The 20602-nt window shown below is 39.5% G+C and overlaps 2 protein-coding genes across 4 annotated transcripts in view; both read right to left on the bottom strand.

The window, feature by feature from the left end:
- Positions 1 to 20602, bottom strand: part of LOC114641309 (olfactory receptor 10A2-like) — a 342696-nt gene that overhangs the window by 231391 nt on the left and 90703 nt on the right. The gene's annotated exons all lie outside the window — the stretch shown is intronic.
- The window catches only part of LOC114641318 (olfactory receptor 13G1-like), a 56824-nt gene continuing 56390 nt past the window's right edge, over positions 20169 to 20602 (bottom strand). Inside the window, exon 4 of the mRNA XM_051926711.1 lies at positions 20169 to 20459. Within this exon, the coding sequence (XP_051782671.1) occupies positions 20169 to 20459 (291 nt within the window). The remainder of the gene's footprint in view (positions 20460 to 20602) is intronic.

Genomic DNA, 20602 nt, shown 5'->3' on the forward strand with positions numbered 1-20602 from the left:
GCCCCAGGTGCCCGCATCTTTCACATCAACCGTTTCCCAGGGTATCAAAACTCGGTACCGAGGATTGACTAGGAGAATGAGGACACAAACAACAAGGTCGGAGCAAAAATGCAATGTGTTTATATTCACAAACAAACTGTGTCCAAGAAAGTGAAGTGCCATTTCTCAAATAAATAATCCATAACAACCAGTGCAGGTGAAGGTTAAAATTGATCAATAAAGAATTTACAATAAATAAGATAAAAGCCAAGAAGAAAACACAGTCAGTATCAGGTTCCCTTTCTCTGTGCTCTCAATCTCCAATATGCCTCACTCACTTTCGCCTCCCCTTGATTGTCCTCTATGACTCCTCAGCAGGGTTGACATACCAGCAAACGCAGCCAACCTTTTTTTGCATTCGACTTAGTTGCCTTAGCCTGGTACCCCACTGGAACACTCAGAGCCTAACACCGTTGTCCCACAACCATCCATAAATGTCAGTCGGACAATCCTCGGAGCTCTCAGTCCTTCTTACTCCTAGCACTTGATAAGAGTGACCTACCCCTGGATCATTGTTTCTCTCACTCCCTCACAAGATAACCCAGCTCCTCTGTCTCTTCTCCTCTGCACCTTCCCTGCCATGGGGAGGTAATGATTGCTATTGGACTCTGCCTGTTTGCTAGGATCTGCCCACCTGATGCAAGCTCATAAATTGCAGTTAAGCTGTATGCGCTGCTTTGTCCAAGATGCAGACAAGATAAGATTGCCGGGGTGGAAAATGCATGAGATTCTCACCTTGAAGGAAGGCTCTAGGAGTCAGAGGATAGACAAACAGAGCATGGGAAAGGCACTATATGAATAAAATGTATTATTATTATTATTATTAATTAGATTTTTTGCAATAATCAATAACGTGAACTCAATCCAATTAAGCCAAACTGAGTTGAGACCCGAACAAGACAAAAGTTACAATTTATATAATCATTTCTAATCACTTTGAGTTCGCTTGAAACAGCTCATTCGCTGTTTATTCTGGGTCCCCACTCCAGCTGGCCTCTTCCAGGCCCGTTCAGAAACCACCAATATTTCTCATAACTTGTCACTCATTATAATAAAAAAAAAAATAATACATTTTATTTATTTAGCGCCTTTCCCATGCTCAAGGCACTTCACAGAGTTTAAGAAAGAATGGCAGGGTATACAGTACATAGCATTGTACCAACCAAATAAATAAATAAAGAAGAGTAAGATAGTAAATTCAGAGAAAAGCCTAACAGACAACATAATTGATGGTCTGCACCCACACACAGGTTACATGAGCATCTTGACAGAGAGGTAAACTGAGAGAAGGGTAATAAAGTCAAGTAGAGCTAAAAAGCCTTCCTGAACAGATGATTTTTGAGTTGTTTTTTAAAAGAATTCATTTAGTCAACTGATCTAATTAATTTCGGTAGGTCATTCCAGAGTCTGATGGTTTCACTATGAGCTCAATTAAAAAAGAAATATGGCATATGCCTTTATTTAACTATTTGCTTGACATACCTGATTCGTGTAAAATTTCACACTAAGGTTTAATGCTTATGAAAATTCAAAAAATCTATTTGTGCTAATACATAACTTTTTATTTTCCATAAGATAAGAGAAGATAAGTGTAAGATAAGTACACATATGCTTTTAGAAAGTTATTTTTGGGTATTGTGGAATTGACTCTGGCCCTTTTTTCAGACTCAGTCTTTGTATTGTGACTCAGAGCACTCAGAAACAGCAAAAATGTGGGACTTCCACGCTGAAGCAAGCCAGCATTCTCTCTCCTTGCAGCCTGAGTGGCACTTTGGGTTTAAAATGTTTAAATACAGTTAAGTATCCCAGTGTTTCAAAGTGTCTCTCAAGGGAAGAGGAAAAAAAGTTGAAAAACCATTGGTTTGAGCAAAGAATAGTTCTCTAAGAATCTTTGCAAATACATATGTTTATTAACAAGAAAATATCACAAAGCCGAAAAAAAGGGGCTAAAGGAATTGCCAAGAAATCCAATCCTGAAGCGTAATCCAGAAACAACAGTAAAAAAAAAAAATCAGAAAACCAGAAAACAAACTCACTTAAGTCTTCCTAAAAGCACATTTAATGAACTGCAAGGGACTCACTCTTCCTACTTGCCTTTAAAGGTTGGGGGCGGTGCCTTGCAGTGAGGTATTGGTTGCTCCGCCTCTTGGAAGAGGTCCACCCACAAAATTCAAGGAACATATAAGAACACAAATGTGCACATTGAGACTAAATAATCAAGAAGTAAAATAAAATAAAATGTTCCTAGAATACATAGCAATAAATAACAAAAACGAATAAAAAAGAGAAAAAACAAGAATTTGAATGTAAGACAAACACAACACTGTGTTAGAGTTTTTGCTCTGGTTATATTGATAAAGTTTGCTCAGCAATTCCTTGCAGTTCTTTCATGATAATAATTATCTTTAAGCCCCCAGGTTTAGAAAAAAAACAATTGCATTCCAAGTCTTTATAAAAAAAAATCTTTTTTTTATATGTAATTTCTGAAAGACACATACATCACCAGGGGCCTCATGTTTAAACGGTGCATACGCACAGAAATGTTGCGTAAGAACGTTTCCACGTTCAAAGAGTGATGTATAAAACCTACACTTGGCGTAAAGCCACGCACTTTTCCACGGTACCTCATACCCTGTCGTACGCAAGTTCTCCGCTCGGTTTTGCAGACTGGCGGCACCCAGCGTCAAAGCACTGCTACTGTTCTTGTGTGGTTACCCTTTCTTAGATCCACATCCACGATGCCGGCTTTATTAAATACACTGAAATTAACCGCATATTGTTCATAACTTTAGTGCACCTGATTGTAATTAACCTGTAACAATATAATGGTCCACAGAATGGTCAAACTATTCTAAATACCATAACTGCTTTAGCGTTGTTCCTCTCACTGCACCTTCTTCTTCTTCTGTCATCTGCTCCCGTTAGGTGTTGCCACAGCGGATCATCTTTTTCCATATTACTCTCACTGCACCACTCGGAGTATTTATATCACTGTATCTGAGTGTGAATCACAGATCTACAGCGATTAGAAAGAGAATTATCGGTATACAGCATCAAGCACTCGCTGCCTCAGCCATTCTCTATTTGAACTGCTTTCATCCAACCAACGCTTCACAGCCTTTCCTGTTCGGACCTCGCAGTTCACAAACAGCTTCATCCCAAGAACTATAAACACACTCAATCAGTCCATCAAGTGCTCCTTGTAGAACTGTTTGTACTTGCAAGTTACCATGAGGTAATTGTACTTATGATACAGTTATAATTTTGCACAACCTGAGCCACTTTATAAAGCGCGTATTTACATATGATATCATTTTTAAGATGAAATGCAACAAAATATGTTGATTATATTATACAGATAAAACTTTAACTTTCACTACACGGTGCCGCAGCGCTAGCGAGCTTGAGCTTCGTTCACAGTTTGTTCCTGCCTCACGCTATTTTCATGCTGTGGCTGACGTGACACTGGAAGGATAGATGGATAGAATAATTAAACATTACCAAGATATTTCGATGTTCCTTTAAAAATTTTGAAGAATCTGTGTTCTAAGCTTACAGGTGGCTTAACGTCTATTACATAGCTGATTGTGTGGTGATTAGGTATGTGGAGAAAGAAAAGTAAGGACAGAAATTGGGGGTTAGTACGTTTGAAAAAGACAGTACTTCTGTAATAAAGCATTTCATTGAAGGTCACACAGCAAGCATCTTGCTGTAAGACATGAACAATCACTGCACCACCGTGTTCCCCTGTTTAATAACATGCTTTAACTCCTATCATCATGAAAATTATATCACGTATACTTCTCAGTATTTTAATTATTCAGAGAGCTGTAATATTACGAACGTAATGGATTCTGTGTCCTGTCGGAGGAAGAGCACGTAGTGATTCGGGCACATAGAGCACATAGAAGATCAAATACACAACAAAGCATTTAACGTGCTACTTTAGTTACGATGGAATTGAGAAACTAGTAAATTAAACGATTTTAAGATGAAGTTTATGATGTTCTACTTTAATGACAAAATAAACTACATGATTAAAGTGGAAATTTCGAGATTAAAGTTGACATTTTGTGCTTTTTTCACACTGTGTGCCTTTTTTTCACTGTACCCTAAAGTATTCACAGCGCATCACTTTTTCCACATTTTGTTATGTCACAGCCTTATTCCAAAATGGATTAAATTCATTTTTTTTCCTCAGAATTCTACACACAACACCCCATAATGACAACGTGAAAAAAGTTTACTTGAGATTTTTGCCAATTTATTAAAAATAAAAAAATTGAGAAAGTACATGTACATAAGTATTCACAGCCTTTGCCATGAAGCACAAAATTGTGGGGATGTTTTTCAGCGGCAGGAACTGGGAGACTAGTCAGGATAAAGGGAAAGATGACTGCAGCAATGTACAGAGACATCCTGGATGAAAACCTGCTCCAGAGCGCTCTTGACCTCAGACTGGGGCGACGGTTCATCTTTCAGCAGGACAACGACCCTAAGCACACAGCCAAAATATCAAAGGAGTGGCTTCAGGACAACTCTGTGAATGTCTTTGAGTGGCCCAGCCAGAGCCCAGACTTGAATCCAATTCAACATCTCTGGAGAGATCATCGGCTGCCCTCTCCCCTCCTTGATGGACATTTACACCTCCCGCTGCCTCAGCAAAGCAAAAAACATCATCAAGCACAGCTCCCACCCTGGCTCTGATCTGTTTGACCTGTTACCCTCAGGGAGGACGCTACAGGTGCATCACAACAAGGACAAACAGACTCAAGAACAGTTTTTTCCCAAAAGCCATAACCATTCTAAACTCACACATGCACTGACTACACAGTCTAACCCCCCAACCCCTGGACTTCCTTCTATCCATCAACTGTGCAATATCCAATATCTAAATGGTACTGAATAATAACTGTGTAATATCTGTATACTGTACAATATCATTACTCTCAGGGTCCAACATCCACTACTCACTGCACATGATCATCATTATTGTGCAATATTTAAATTATGTGCAATAACCCAATAGTGCAATAGTTATTTATTCTTTCCAGTATTTAAATAATGTGCAATAACTCGATTTAGTTATTATTCTTTCCATTTGTATAGAGCGTCACAGAACTTTTCTTGCAACTTTTTGCACCATTTGTTTATTTGTTTATTTACTTGTTGTGTTCTACATATATGTCTGCACTGAAGGAGCTGCTTTTAATCTCATTGTACATGTGTATAGTGACGATAAAAGGCATTCTATTCTATTCTATTCTATCTTAAAATGGCTGTGCACCGACGCTTTCCATCCAACCTGATGGAGCTTGAGAGGTGCTGCAAAGAGGAATGGGCGAAACTGGCCAAGGATAGGTGTGCCAAGCTTGTGGCATCATATTCAACAAGACTTGAGGCTGGAATTGCTGCCAAAGGTGCATCGACAAAGTATTGAGCAAAGGCTGTGAATACTTATGGACATGGGATTTCTCAGTTTTTTTATTTTTAATAAATTTGCAAAAATCTCAAGTAAACTTTTCTCACGTTGTCATTATGGGGTGTTGTGTGCAGAATTCTGAGGAAGAAAATGAATTTAATCCATTTTGGAATAAGGCTGTAACATAACAAAATGTGGAAAAAGTGATGCGCTGTGAATACTTTCTGGATGCACTGTAATAGATAGATAGATAGATAGATGTGAAAGGCACTGTATAATAGATAGATAGATAGATAGATAGATAGATAGATAGATAGATAGATAGATAGATAGATAGAGTGAAAGGCACTATATAATAGATAGATAGATAGATAGATAGATAGATAGATAGATAGATAGATAGATAGATAGATAGATAGATAGATAGATAGATAGAGTGAAAGGCACTATATAATAGATAGATAGATAGATAGATAGATAGATAGATAGATAGATAGATAGATAGATAGATGTTAAAGGCACTATATAATAGAAATTTATTTGGCTTTTTTTACAGAAGATCTTTAAATAAAACCATAGATAGATAAGTCAGTATATACACATAGATCTGATATTCTGATGTAAACACTACGATGACTAAAAAGGAAAAAAAATTGAAAGAAAACTTCTGCCTCGGCAGTCCCAGTCCCAGTGAGGTGCTATACTCACGTATTGATGAATAATGGAGCCCCTGTAGTGTTTCTTTTGCTTTCATTGTGAAGCGTGGTGATGGACCGCCATTGTGCATTACGTGTAGTGTGATACTACCAGATGAAACCAAAGCCTTTCAGACTTGGACACAAAGCCTGCTCGGTGCAGAAGTAAATCATTTGACTTTTTTAAATGAAAAAAATGAAAATCTGAAGCATCACAAAGAATCATTCCAGTGTGTTTGTACATCAAGCCAGCAGGCACTCAGGGCTTCGTCTCATTGCACTTTGAATTCAGAAAAGTAAGAAAGCACCCTCAATGGCTGAACAGCTCGGCTTGCATTGTGCAATAGATGTGTGCCCCCAAATTCAGACGAGTCAGCCACCTGCAGATGAAGTCGTATTCCTCAATTCACTTGCCTCACTTTACTTGTGAATGTCGGACAGGTCAAGGTTACCCAATAAAAAGACAAAGAGAGACTAATTTTATTTCAGGATTAAACACTCTATGTCAAGCAATTTTTGAAGGAGTAAAGCATGTATTTCATTTATTATGTAGCCTGTATTTAAATGTTAAATATGTATTTATTGTTTTGTTAATGTGGGACATTCAGGATCGTATTTTGACTAGTTTACATTAAAATTACTGCTAATAAAGAGTCATCACTCAACAAAAATGAGTTCAAAGGCAAAGAAGGTTGCGAATATGTAGAATGCACCCCAGTCAATAACACAGGACTTGATTTCTAAATGACAAATGAGGGTTGAGCAGCACACACATAGTCCTCGTGCCTCCATTAAATGTCTGCCGGCATCTCAAAAGACTCCAGTTAGTTGAGCTCAAGCACTGACCTCTTCACAAATGGATCACTGCTGGCTTAGTATTTGCCCTAAAGAAGAACAGAAGAGGACCTTTTTTAGTTGACATAAGGCATGATGCCTTGACTATCTAGACATCATGATGAGTTAAACAGTTTATCGTACATTGTGGTTTTCTCACACGGGTGAGACAGGAAAATAACAGAAGTGATTTCAAAGCATTCATTAATATTCCTTATGAAAATGAAAAAGTCAGCTTGGGACCCGCCCGTGCCAACAAGCCACTGCAGTTTGCCTATAATGCAGCAACCCAACTTGTATTCAACCTGCCATGATGTGGATGCACGTCACAAATCACTTCAGGTTGCTGCATTGGCCCATAGAGTAGTCAGAGGGTTAGCGCCTGTGGATATGGAGACACTGGTGAGGTGACCTGCTCCTTCTCGACCACTTAGGTCTGCCACTGAAGAGCGTCTGGTGATGCCACCTCTGTGAGGTATCAAATCTCAATCCAGACTCTTGTCATAGAGAGATCCTAGATGGTGGAATGAGCTGCCCACCTCCATCCCGACTGCAGACTCGCTCGATATGTTCAAAAAGTGATTGAAAATCCAAGTGGTCTGTCAAATTGCTCAGGAGTGCTTTTGCTTTGTGGATATCAGCTGTCAAACTGTTAAATGATCATTTTCTGCTATGCTAGCTTTATAGTGTTTCATTTGTGTGATTAGATTTTGTAACTTGTCCTGCTACATTTCTTCAAAACAGTACCCTACACTGATGTTTACTTGATAATATGGACCTCCTTCCTAATTTGCTTTGGATGAAAGGGTCTGCTAAGCAAATACACGTAAATGTGTACAATTTTAGATTTGTGATAAGAATTGATAGTAACATAAGACAACATTTTCAGGGCATGTAGTCCATTTCATGGTTGGGGTTCTAACCTGACAGGACATCCCAGAAGCTCAAACATTAGACATACTGTATATAAATGAAAGATCTATGTGTGTGTATGGAGCAGCCTGGTCTGCTGACGCTCAACCACAGCCACTAGATGGTGCATGCATGCACTTTTAATTTATTTCAGCACTTGCTACGAAAGACGTGTGTGCAGCAAACGCCATCGTGCAACAATGACATTGTGGTAATAACACCAATGAAGAGACACAACGGCGAAGCAAAGCAAACTCCGTGGCTCAACAACGTACAAGTGAAACACCTCAGCAAACTTTGTGTATCTGGAGGTTAATAAGACAGCTAAGATATGGTATCGCCAGTGTCTTATTACGAAAGCCAGTGGGGCAGCAAGCACAGGTGGGTCCACGCCCTCTGCCCTGGGTGGTAATTCTTAAGAGTTACCTGACGTCTCTCTAGGTTCACAAATATAGTAAAACTGCTAGGGAGTCTTCAGGTTGTTTTTTGCCCAGAAGACCACACGCAGCTAGTCCATACATATTTATAATTTTTTGTAGCAGGACGTTACTTCATCCACTAGATGGCAGTAGAACACTGTCCCGAGTATTACTCAAGCTTAACCCTGTAAATCAGATTGTTAACATGTCACCCCGAGTCTGAGTTTGGTTTACACTTAACTACAAAGAATTCTGAGCCCGAGTCACACCAACAAGATCAAAAATTTTAAAAAGTCAACTCAGGAACCGTTATGTACAATTTTGTATGGGTACCCAGAATTCATAGTAACTAACATAAGATGACATTTTTTAAGCCGTCTTAGGTGGAGTCTATCCTGACAGCACAGCCTGGACGTTCCATCACAGGGTCCTGTCAAACACACCGCCGCAATCACACTGGCAGCTGACAACTTCAAGATGGCTGTTAAATTAACACACTTGAGAATATGGCAGAAAAACCAGAGTACAGAATAATGCAGAAGAGGCGTAGAGAGGGCAACACAGAAATGCCAAGTGGGGAAAATAAATAATGAAGGAATGGTTTTAGCATCGAGCTAATTACATGTAAGTGGGCTTATTTTATTTTATATTACTTATTCAGGAAAAAACAGATTAGCTCAGCAAAAATCAATGCAGGTAGAATATAAGGAGTGCACTCCTCATGGGCAACAAACAGCCACAGGCACTAGAGCTATAGGGCAGCAGCACTAACCACTGGCCTCTCTTGCCATCCTCAAATCAGTACTGCAAATGTTGCCCACCATTTTCTGAACCTGCTCTTTCAGTTATGAGGTTGCAGAGACCCAAAGCCAAACCATTGCCTCCCCGTGTTCATGCAGGTCATATGGTGTTGTTTCTCCTACCTGCTTATTATAGTACAGGTAGCAGCAGGTAGATGTGTACAGCGGCACCATTATAGACACAGTGTTTCAATGGGTCGTCCCAGGTCTCAAACACACCCCTCAGATAGTTTCAACTCTAATTTGGAGTTTGCATCAACCTATTGTGCTCATGTTTGGGATGAGAGAAAATAACCAAGATGATAGTCAGATGAGTGACCTCAGTGAGATTTGAGCCCCATCTCCTATAAATTTTAAAAAGTCAACTCAGAAACCGTTATGTATAATTTTAGATGGGTGCCCAGAATTGATAGTAACATAAGATGATATTTCTTTAAGCCCTCCTAGGTGGAGTCTATCCTGACAGCACAGCCTGGAAGCTCACCAATTAGACATATATAAAAATGAAAGACCTCTATGTATGTGTGTATGGAACTGTCTGCTCTGCTCACGCTCAATCACAGCCACTAGATGGCGCATGTACACACTTTTAAATTATTTGGCACTTGCTATGAAAGACCTGTGTACAGGAAACGACGCCGGGCAACAACGACATCATGCTAATAACACAAATGGAGAGACATAATGTCGAAATAAAGCAAACTCCATGGCTCACCAATGTGCAAGTGAGATTTGAGCCCCATCTCCTATAAAGCAGCCCTACAGGTCACACAATCACACACTCTGAACCTTACAAAGAAATGCAATGAAGAATGAATATTTTTTAGAAGACATATGAACTCACCTTTGAGTTTTTTTGGATTCCCTAACTTAATGTTTAGTACCTTCAAAACGAGACCCTTCCAAGACAGGAACAGCTCTCTTCCTTCTGACTTTCTTTACCTCAGACGTTACCTGACAGTCCATATATGTGATTAAAGCTTTGTTCACATATTTATTTCTGATGTCGTGTCTTATATTAAAAACCCGCCTTCATCAAACTCTTCTCTTTATGTATATGTAATATTTGTACTGATGATAAATATAAAATCACCAGCCCCTTTTATATCTACACTAGCAAAATACCCGCGCTTCGCAGCGGAGAAGTAGTGTGTTAAAGAGGTTATGTAAACATATATATACATATACATATATATATACACATATCTACATATACATATATATATATATATATATATATATATATATATATATATATATATATATATATACACATATATATATACACATATCAACATATATATATACACATACATATACACACATACATACACACACACATATACACATATACACATACATACATAGTGCGTTGTAACATGGGCTGTGATTGTTACATGGGAGGGAGATGACAAATCACAGCGTCCCGCTTTCTAATCGGGCCTGTGATTGGTGCTTTGACGGATGCCCAGATCCCACAGTATGTCCCCTTAGGAGAGGCGTTAGGCGAGTGTAATTGAATAGCGGTGCTGCAAGTTTAGCTTTACACCTGTTTTTAAAGCTTATTGACTGAAAGGGGCTTTCATGAAAAAAGTTAGGGCTTTGCTACAGGATACACCCTCCACAAGTTAAGGAAGTAAAAATAAAGGTATATATTTCTGTTTTATTTAAACCTTTTAAGTTTGTATGCGGGTGGCATGGTGGCACAGTGAAAGGTGCCAGTTAGGAGACCCGGGTTCGCTTCGTGGAGTTTGAATGTTCTCCCCGTGTCTGTCTGGGTTTCTTCCGGGTACTCCGGTTTCCTCCCACAGTCCAAAGACATGCAGGTTAGGTGCATTGGCGATTCTAAATTGTCCCTGGTGTGTGGGTGTGTGCGCCCTGCGGTGGGCTGGCACCTTGCCCGGGGTTTGTTTCCTGCCTTGTGCCCTGTGTTGGCAGGGATTGGCTCCTGTATTTAGGATATAGCGGGTTGGATAATGGATGGATGGACAGTTGTATGCATAGCCCTATTTGCCCGTTTTCGTTTTTTTTCTTTCTTCAGTAATATTTCAGCAAACCCGGAGCTTGTCAGTTCAAATCCTGGTACTGACACCACTGTGTGACCCTGAGGAAGTCACTTCACCTGCCTGTGCTGCAAAAAACAAAAGTAATGTAACAAATTGTACCTCAGATGTTGCAAGTTGCTGGAATAAAGGCATAAGTCAAATAGATAAATATATATTATACACATAGGAACTATTCATTTATTTTCAGTTAACTCATCTGCAGCAAACCTTTATAAATGAGGGTTTCTCCTTTTTAGATACTGCAAACTGTTTCTTCTTCATTTAGGTTTTCTCTTGGAGAGCTTTTTTCATTTCATTGAAAATTAAAGCAGCAGCTGCCAAAATATGTAGCTTTCTTATTACTTTATAAAGTAACATAAAAGGTTTAAATACTGGTTATCCTTTTACACTAAAATATTACTAAAGAGATACAAAAAAAGTAAAATGCATATGTTGTTTTTCTTTAAGGAGATTAAATATTACTGAAGAAAGAAAAAAAAAAACTAAAACAGCCAAATGGGGCTATGCATACGAACTTAAAAGGTTTAAATAAAACAGAAATATATACCTTTATTTTTACTTCCTTAACTTGTGGAGGGTGTATCCTGTAACAAAGCCCTAACTTTTTTCATGAAAGCCCGTTTCAGTCAATAAGTCTTAAAAACAGGTGTAAAGATATTGACAATAAGCTATGCAAACCCACCAAGACATGGAATCGTTTAAATCAAGGCGCTGAGCTACCTTCTTCCAGATCAGCATACTGTCAGTTAACAATTAACACATTTGTATTGTATTGTATACAATATACAGTTGTATATGTATTGTAAGCATACAATACAACTGATAATATGTTGCGCTTATTTATCTGGTGTACTGACATTTTGCCCTTCAGAATGAAAACAGTTTGCATTTACCTTTTTAATAAAAGGCGAGCTTTTAAGCCTGAGAAATCACCCCATAAATGCACACTTTTAATTGCACATGTGTTTATATGTATGCTTACACAGTATTAAAAGACACTCAACAATTAACGTCATTTAACTTCGTTCCCGCGTTTGAGTCGTGCTGTAAATTCTTACTGTGAAATATAATTGACAAATAATTTGGTGAATGAACTTGTGAAGAAGTTGGAGCTGGAGTATTACCTCACTTCATTAACGAAAATGCCGTGATGTGCAGAAGGGCGGTGGGAGTGTGGGGGTTGACGGAGAATGTTTTCTTCAGCGCTCTTTGGGCGTTCACGTGATTACGTAGGAGGCGTGATGACGCGATACGTGACTCCGCCTCCTCCATTACAGTATATGGACAAAAAAGAGGTTCCAGTTATGATCATTACGCATAGAATTTCGAAATGAAACCTGCCTAACTTTTGTAAGTAAGCTGTAAGGAATGAGACTGCCAAATTTCAGCCTTCCACCTACACGGGAAGTTGGAGAATTAGTGATGAGTGAGTGAGTGAGTGAGTGAGGGCTTTGCTTTTTATTAGTATAGATGTCGTAGGAGCTTTCTGTATTTTCCTCTGGAGATCTTGTCACAAATATCACAAGGTATGGAGTCTTAGGAGACAGGAGACCAGTTGCTGTTCTCTGTAGACTGTCTAGAATAGAATTTAGACAAAACTAAGAGGCAAACAAGTCCACAGGGGCTTCCCTGTAAGATGCTGATGAACTCGTCGAAATGCATTCATGAGTTGAGGCACGCCAGAGCAGTGCAGCTCATTTGTATTGTTGGAAGTCCATGGTGGTTCTCAAAAATCTGTAGATATTGTGCTTGTCTGCATGTCACTTTTCAATATTGGAGTCAGATGAACAGACAGTGAAACAGATAGGCACAAGTTTAAAATCCTCTGCCTGAGCCATTACATCAGCTTGAAAAATGGACTAGTTTGGTAAGTTAGGGGAAAAAGCTAATGCCCTGAACCAATTTCTTTAATAGATTTCCCTCCCTCTGCCACCTTCTTACAAAAAGAAAAGCCCCCCCCCCCCCCCCCCCCCCCACACCATCTCTACTACATCATCACCACCTACCACACCAACTGGAATGGTCCATCATGAGTCCACCTTTGACCATCAGTGTGGCCTGTCCATAACCTGAAGACCAAGTATGGAGACAACTGAACTGCGGGACAAGATGGAGTCAGTCCTCGAGTTCTTAAGGCCTGTGTTGACACCTGTTCAGTCTGTCCATATCATCCAGCAAATCATTCTGCATTGTTCCTGATCCAAAGAAGGCAGATGCCTCTTCATCTGATGACTACAGACCAGTGTCACTTATGTCTCACATCATGAAGACCTTTGACAGCCTGGTTCTGGACTATATGAGTCCTGTTGTGGTAGACCACCTGGACCCACCGCAGGGGTACAAAGAATGTAGTGGAGGATGCAATTATCTCTCTGCTCTACAAGGCTGGGCAAAGCTGGCAGCTCTATGAGATTGATATGTTTTGATTTCTCCAGCACCTTCAACGCCATCCTGCCAACCCTGTTAAGGGGTAAAATCAGGGATCTGCAGGTGGATGAGCCTATGGCCTCTTGGATATTGGGTAGATTACAGTTTGAGAAACTCAAGGACTGTGTGAGCACCACTGAAGCACCACAAGGAACAGGTCTGTCTCCTGTTGTCTTTACTCTGTACACCTCAGAATATAAATATAACACCAGTTCATGTCACTTGCAGAAATTCTGCACTTATGGGGTCTTTTGATAAAGGGGGTGAGACAGAGGAGAAAAGACAGATGGAGAAAGTGGTAAAAAGAGTATTGTCTGTAACTTAACATCAGCAAAGCCACGGAACTGCTTACTGACTTATACCACACCCAACAGCCTCTATGTCTGGTAACTAGTCAGGGAGTGGATGCAGAGGTGGTCCACTACTACAACTACTTGGGGGTCCACATCAATGACAGGTTGTACTGGTCTAGGAACACACAGGAGCTATTGAAGAAAGGGCAGCTAAGTCTCTTTTTTCTTAGAAGTCTGTGTTCCTTTAATATGAGAAGTGACATCCTTGACATCTTCTATAACTCTGTAGGGGACAGTGTGGTGGGCTGGGTTGGTAACATCACAGCAAGATAGGAACACCAAATCAACAAGCTATTAAAAGGCCACTCTAAGTTATGAGATGCACTCAGGACCCCCTGGAGGTCAAAACTGAATGCCTTTATGAACAATGCTGCATATTCTTTCTCTAACACACTGACACTGATCACTTTCAGCCAACAAATTACTCAGCAGAAGTGCATCAGGAAACATGACGGGGGCTCCTTTATACCATAAAGTCCACGTATACAATACAGTATTTATTTCTTTATATATTTATTTATTTTAAGAGATTCTGTAAAAAGTCAAGTTTCGCTCTGAGGACAAATAGAGTATCTATCTATCTATCTATCTATCTATCTATCTATCTATCTATCTATCTATCTATCTATCTATCTATCTATCTATCTATCTATCTATCTATCTATCTATCTATCTATCTATCTATCTTCATGCCCCATAGACTCCATTGTATGTGCTTCACTTTAGAACAGAATCTTGCCTGGCAAATGCATAAACAGTACACCATATTTGTGATGAAATAAATATGACTTTAAAAATACCTGTAATATGACAGCCCTAATACCAACATGTCGATGATCAGAAAGAGGGGGAAGTTCCAAAAGAACCCGCACTCAGAGATAAATATATCCATCCATCCATTTTCCAACCTGCTGAATCCGAACACAGGGTCACGGGGGTCTACTTGAGCCAATCACAGCCAACACAGGGCACAAGGCAGGGAACCAATCCCAGGCAGGGCACCAACCCACCGCAGGAGATAAATATATCCTTTTATACCACGAGGATGCACAAACCAGTGTACTTCTTGGCACTCCCAAGCCTGGATAAATATCATCATTAAGTTTAATGATTAAGGTCACCATTAAGTGCTTTTTGAAATTAAAAAAAAAAAAAAACAGAAATGAATCGATGGAGCCAAGCCACAACAATCATGAAGCATGATTTTTGTTTTAGCTGTTATAGAGGCTGTTTTTCAGAATGTGATAAGAAGGGAACAGGAGGGTGCTTTTCAGTGAACTTTTGTTTTTTAATTGGGAGACATTTATTTAAACTCAATGTATGCTAAAGCCGTGCTAATTTTAGGCTTTGAGTCTACCCCGGGGGGGTAAACGTTAACATTTAACATTATACATAGTTATTGTCTGTTTTTTCACCTGCATTATTATCATTCTTTAATTTAATATTATTTATTGTATCAGTATGCTGCTGCTGAAGAATGTGAATTTCCCATTGGGATTAATAAAGTATCTATCTATCTATCTATCTATCTATCTATCTATCTATCTATCTATCTATCTATCTATCTATCTATCTATCTATCTATCTAATGGAGAGTACATATTTTTAGAGGTGTTAAGATGTGAATAACCTTTGTAACCAAATATTTCTGTAATATGGAGTTCTCCTGCAATGTTTTACACACCAATGCCATCAATGAAAGCATGTAGCATGTCCAACAGTAAGCAACTCAAGTGAACTACTAATTCTATCCACTTACAAAAGAAATGCAAATATTTATACAGAAAAGAATTTAGTTAGTTACATAGCAATTCTGATGCATTCAGTTTACCAATGGCACAATAACTAAGGTGTGGCCCATTGACTTAGAAAATTTCCAGACAAAAGCTCTCTAGCACAGCTGCTCCTGTTGTCAGAAATCTTGCTGTTTTGTTTGATTCATCACTTAACTTTGAGTTACACCTTAGTTCTCTTTCCAAAATTTCATTCTATCATCTCCGTAACATTTCCCACCTCTGTCTATTTCTGTCCTTTAATGATGCTCAGACTCTGGTTCATTGTTTCATAATGTCGCGTATTAATTACTGTAATTCCCTCTTCATTGGCCTCCCTGCAAAATCTATACAGAAGCTACAGTATTGCTTCATTTTGATTTCTTGCCTGATTTTTCCCTGTCGTCTGGGTTTCAGATACTTTGTTTTGTCACTCGTGTGTGTGTAGGGGACAGCTGAAGGGCTCTAGTGACTGCAGTTCTACCGCTGCTGCAGGGGTTGGCTCTGTGCCCTAATGTAATGCCTTTCTCTCTTCTGTCCTTTACAGATTGGTTGATTGATGGCTAGAACACCTCTGACGTCACTTCCAGTTACCATCCACCTGCACCCGCCTCTTCCTGTCAGATAGGCCAAAAACGCCATCTTGGGACAATTCTGTTTTGAACTCGTGTCTGCAGAGACAGGTCTGCAATAATTGAATGTTTTTTATTTTATTTTGCTGCAACCAATTATACAAGGTGGACGGTGCTGCACCCCAACTGATTATCGTTGTCATCTCTTTCTGTTACAGTTTATATTTCATTTGTTTTGTTTGGCCTTTTGCATGATTCCTCTGGTTTGACTCAGAAAATTAGTTATCTGTTTCCTGCCAAGCCAGTACACTAATCTTTTAGTTCATGCAGTTAAGACAGATAAGTTCTTTAGTTAGTTATTACATTTTCATTTGTTTGTTCATAGCCAGTCTACACTGGCTTACCTCCCATAATCAGTTTGTTGGTGTGCGCAAGATGCTCCTCTGCACTTTCTAAATGGATTTAGGAAGAAACGTACAACAGCTAGGCTTTCACGTGACCCAGTCTTACCCTTCTTATTGTCTTCATGGAGAATCGCCAACAATCATGGCGATTACTTAAACAACTAGCTACACACTTTTCAAACCATACATGGCCCATTCCCATAAACTCTGCTTTAGCTGGCTTTCTTCTAACTACTAAGTTACGATTAAAAGTGCTTGTAATCAAAATATGTGGATGCCTTTCCTAGTCAGCTGTCTCCAACATGCGGAGGATGTTTAACACTAGAATTACCAGAGCCTACGAAAAAACTCGTAAATCCGTCCCACCTTAAATCGCGTCTTAAATCCGTTTGCACCTCTCCGCCAGAGTCCTTTGTCATCTAAATGTGCTGATAAACAAAAGCTACTAGCAGCCAGCTATTCCATCCCCCCACCGACTTAGAACGAATTTCTCCTAGCTCATGCCTTGCCTTGATTTGATTATCTGGGATTGAAGTGGAGTTTTAGAGTGGAAATAATATAGCGTTATTTGGAATACACGCATTTCATGTGTGTTCCGTTTCTATAGTAGTCTGTGCAAACACATTTTTAAAACAGAAACGTTTTTCATATTCTAATAGTAAATGACAAAATGTAGGCATAAACTATATAACGTATGAAGCCTGAAGTCCATATATCAAAGAAACACTTTCACAAAAGGTACAAATAAGAGAACACGTGCGCTTTTATTCAAAAATATAACTGCACAAAAAAAAAAGCCGCGTTAGCATGCCACATTGACACTCTTACTACAACCGCCGCGGTGGCGTAATGGTATTAGCTCCTGACTGGGAATCAGAGGGTGGCGAGTTCGATCCCGCACGGTTCCACTTTGAGAAGTGAACTGCTCTTATTCTTACAATTTTAGAATAACAACATAAATTTGATTTCAGTCTGTAACAGCCGGTGTAACTTATGATACTGGTAAAGGTTAGCTTTTTTTTTTTTTTTTAATTCACTTTTCATTCTCGCAGTCGCATTCAGAATCAATCCATACAACCCCATCTGACACAGCTGGTTTCACATAAATAAAAGTGCATTTTTATTCAAGAGTATAACCGAAGAATAAAGAAAGCAAGTTACAGTTGGTGGTTGATACGACAGCTTGCGTGGTGCAATGCTAAGAACTGCTGATTTCAAGTGACGGTGAGATACGAAGAAGACAGCTTCGCCAGCGTTTGTGTGTCAGAACCCTTTTGGGGGGGGGGGGGGGGTAGTATGCATCGTGGTACACTGCAGACCTATAGCGCGTCTTTATGTCAGATGGGGTTGTATGGTTACACTGGCTGTTACAGACTGAAATCAAATTTATGTTGTTATTCTAAAATTGTAAGAATAAGAGCAGTTTACTTCTCAAAGTGGAGCCGTGTGGGATCGAACTCACCACCCTCTGATTCCCAGTCAGGAGCTGATACCATTACGCCACCACAGAGGTTGTAGTAAGAGTGTCAATGTGGCATGCTAACGCGGCTTTTTTTTTTGTGCAGTTATATTTTTGAATAAAAGCGCACGTGTTCTCTTATTTGTAGCTTTTGTGAAAGTGTTTTTTTGATATATGGACTTCAGGCTTCATACGTTATATAGTTTACGCCTACATTTTGTCATTTACTATTAGAATATGAAAAACGTTTCTGTTTTAAAAATGTGTTTGCACAGACTGCTATAGAAACGGAACACACATGAAATGCGTGTATTCCAAATAACGCTATATTATTTCCAGTCTAAAACTCCACTTCAATCCCAGATAATCAAATCAAGGCAAGGCATGAGCTAGGAGAAATTCGTTCTAAGTCGGTAGGGGGATGGAATAGCTGGCTGCTAGTAGCTTGTGTTTATCAGCACATTTAGATGACAAAGGACTCTGGCGGAGAGGTGCAAACGGATTTAAGACGCGATTTAAGGTGGGACGGATTTACGGGTTTTTTCGTAGGCTCTGGTAATTCTAGTGTTAAGTATGCTTTTCTTTCTTCTTCTTTCTCTTTACCTTGTTTTCATGTTCTGGTTGCGGGCAGTACTGAAGGTTTTGTCTCTGAGGTTTTTACTAGCAAAGTTATTCCTGCTGGGAAACTGGTGATCAGTCAGCTCCCATCGTTAGCAAGGTGAACATCTGAATTTTACTTATGGTTTAGCTTTCGCTCGTGCACTTGTTTTCCTTAACAAAGTTTGGGCTTCTTTTCCTCCTTCTCATCCAACTCAATTAAGACAAGCCTTCCACCTTTCTCATCCTGCATTGGAACATTTCAGAATGAAAGGGATCGTTCCAAACCTTGTTAAGACCACACCCTGTAGGTTATGGGGTCCTGCTTTGGACAGCAGGAGTAACGGCCTGTTGGCGAACAATGAGCTTGAGAGAATAAGCACAGATTCGAGGTTTGCAAGGATTTTTAATGGAAAGAACAGACATCTTGCCAATGGTTTTTTAAAGTCACATGAGCCCATACTTTATGGTTGACTATAAATTTTCTATCATCAGGGCTGCCAATGGTCGAGTTATGGCCCTTTGCATAAGGTTGGGAATACAGATGGTTCCTCAGAGAGCCATCTCTGGACAGCCACTTGGCGATTGGTCATTTTATCAGATAAGGTACAGAGGCCCAGTCAAGATAAACCTGCCATTAAGTGTGTCTGGTAGCAGCTACATAGGCCAAGGACTTGTGTTCCTGGTAAGGCGTTTCACAACAGTAGACGTAGAAAAATCGACAATGCCAGTCTGTTTTACATTGTAATGAGTGGAAGTTTATTTAATGCAGGAAAAATACAGTACATATAAAATAATCACAAACATCCACTTATTGTAATTATATCTAACAAACAGATTGTTGATTAATTGGAGCAGAGAATTTTAAAATACAGGGTGAGACAAAATGATGTTAACACTAATGGATTATTTTTTATCACAACCACACCTTTCTGGGTCGATAGATAGGTCGTGGTGGACCATTGCCATGTCCTCCACACTCCCCTTGATTTGACACCCTGCAGTTTCTGGTTATGGGGTATGGTGAAGGAGCGGAAAGTTCATGATATCAATGACCTGAAGGACAAAATATGGACTGTGGTATCATCTATTCCATGCGAAATTTGTGTCTGGGCTTTATATAGTACTATTTCTCATTGGTTTTTGTGTGTTGAACATGATGGCGGACAGGTTGAGACATTCCTGTATATCATTTTGCACATATGAAGTATGTTTTGTGAATAAATTGTTTGCGCCATCCAAGTGTTAACATAATTTTGATTCACCCCGTAATGCCTATAATGTAATAAAATTTGAAGATCTTTAGTAAAAGTCCTCACCACAATGAGGTGTTCCTGTTCATGAGCTCATTTAGAAATTCACATTCAATTTAACTGCTCCTTCCTTTCCCACGGCATTTATGGCTGTTGAGTTGTTCTCTTCCCAGTGAAAAGTTTCTTTATTGCATTTTTCATTTCCATGTTCCTAAAACTGTAGATGATGGGATTGATCATCGGGGGGACAATAGCAGCAATAGTAATCAAAGTGTTGTAGGCTTCAGTTGACAGGTTTACTCCTATTCTGGGTAAAATGAAAGCTGTCAGCAACGGCAAATAGAAGAGCAACACCACGAGCAGGTGTGTGACGAGCACGTTGAAGACCTTTCCCTTGCCTTCAGATGATGAAATCTTCAGGGCTGCATGGGCAATCTTGCCATACGAAAAGAGGATTATTGCCAAAGTTCCAAAACCAATTGTGGTTGAGCTTGTTGACAGAAGACCTAAGTATTTAGCATTTTCATTGCAAGAAACAAGAACCATAGTGCCATAATCGCAGAAACAAATAGGTAGGA

This window comes from Erpetoichthys calabaricus, chromosome 4 (assembly GCF_900747795.2).
Source record: "Erpetoichthys calabaricus chromosome 4, fErpCal1.3, whole genome shotgun sequence".
NCBI lineage: Eukaryota > Metazoa > Chordata > Cladistia > Polypteriformes > Polypteridae > Erpetoichthys > Erpetoichthys calabaricus.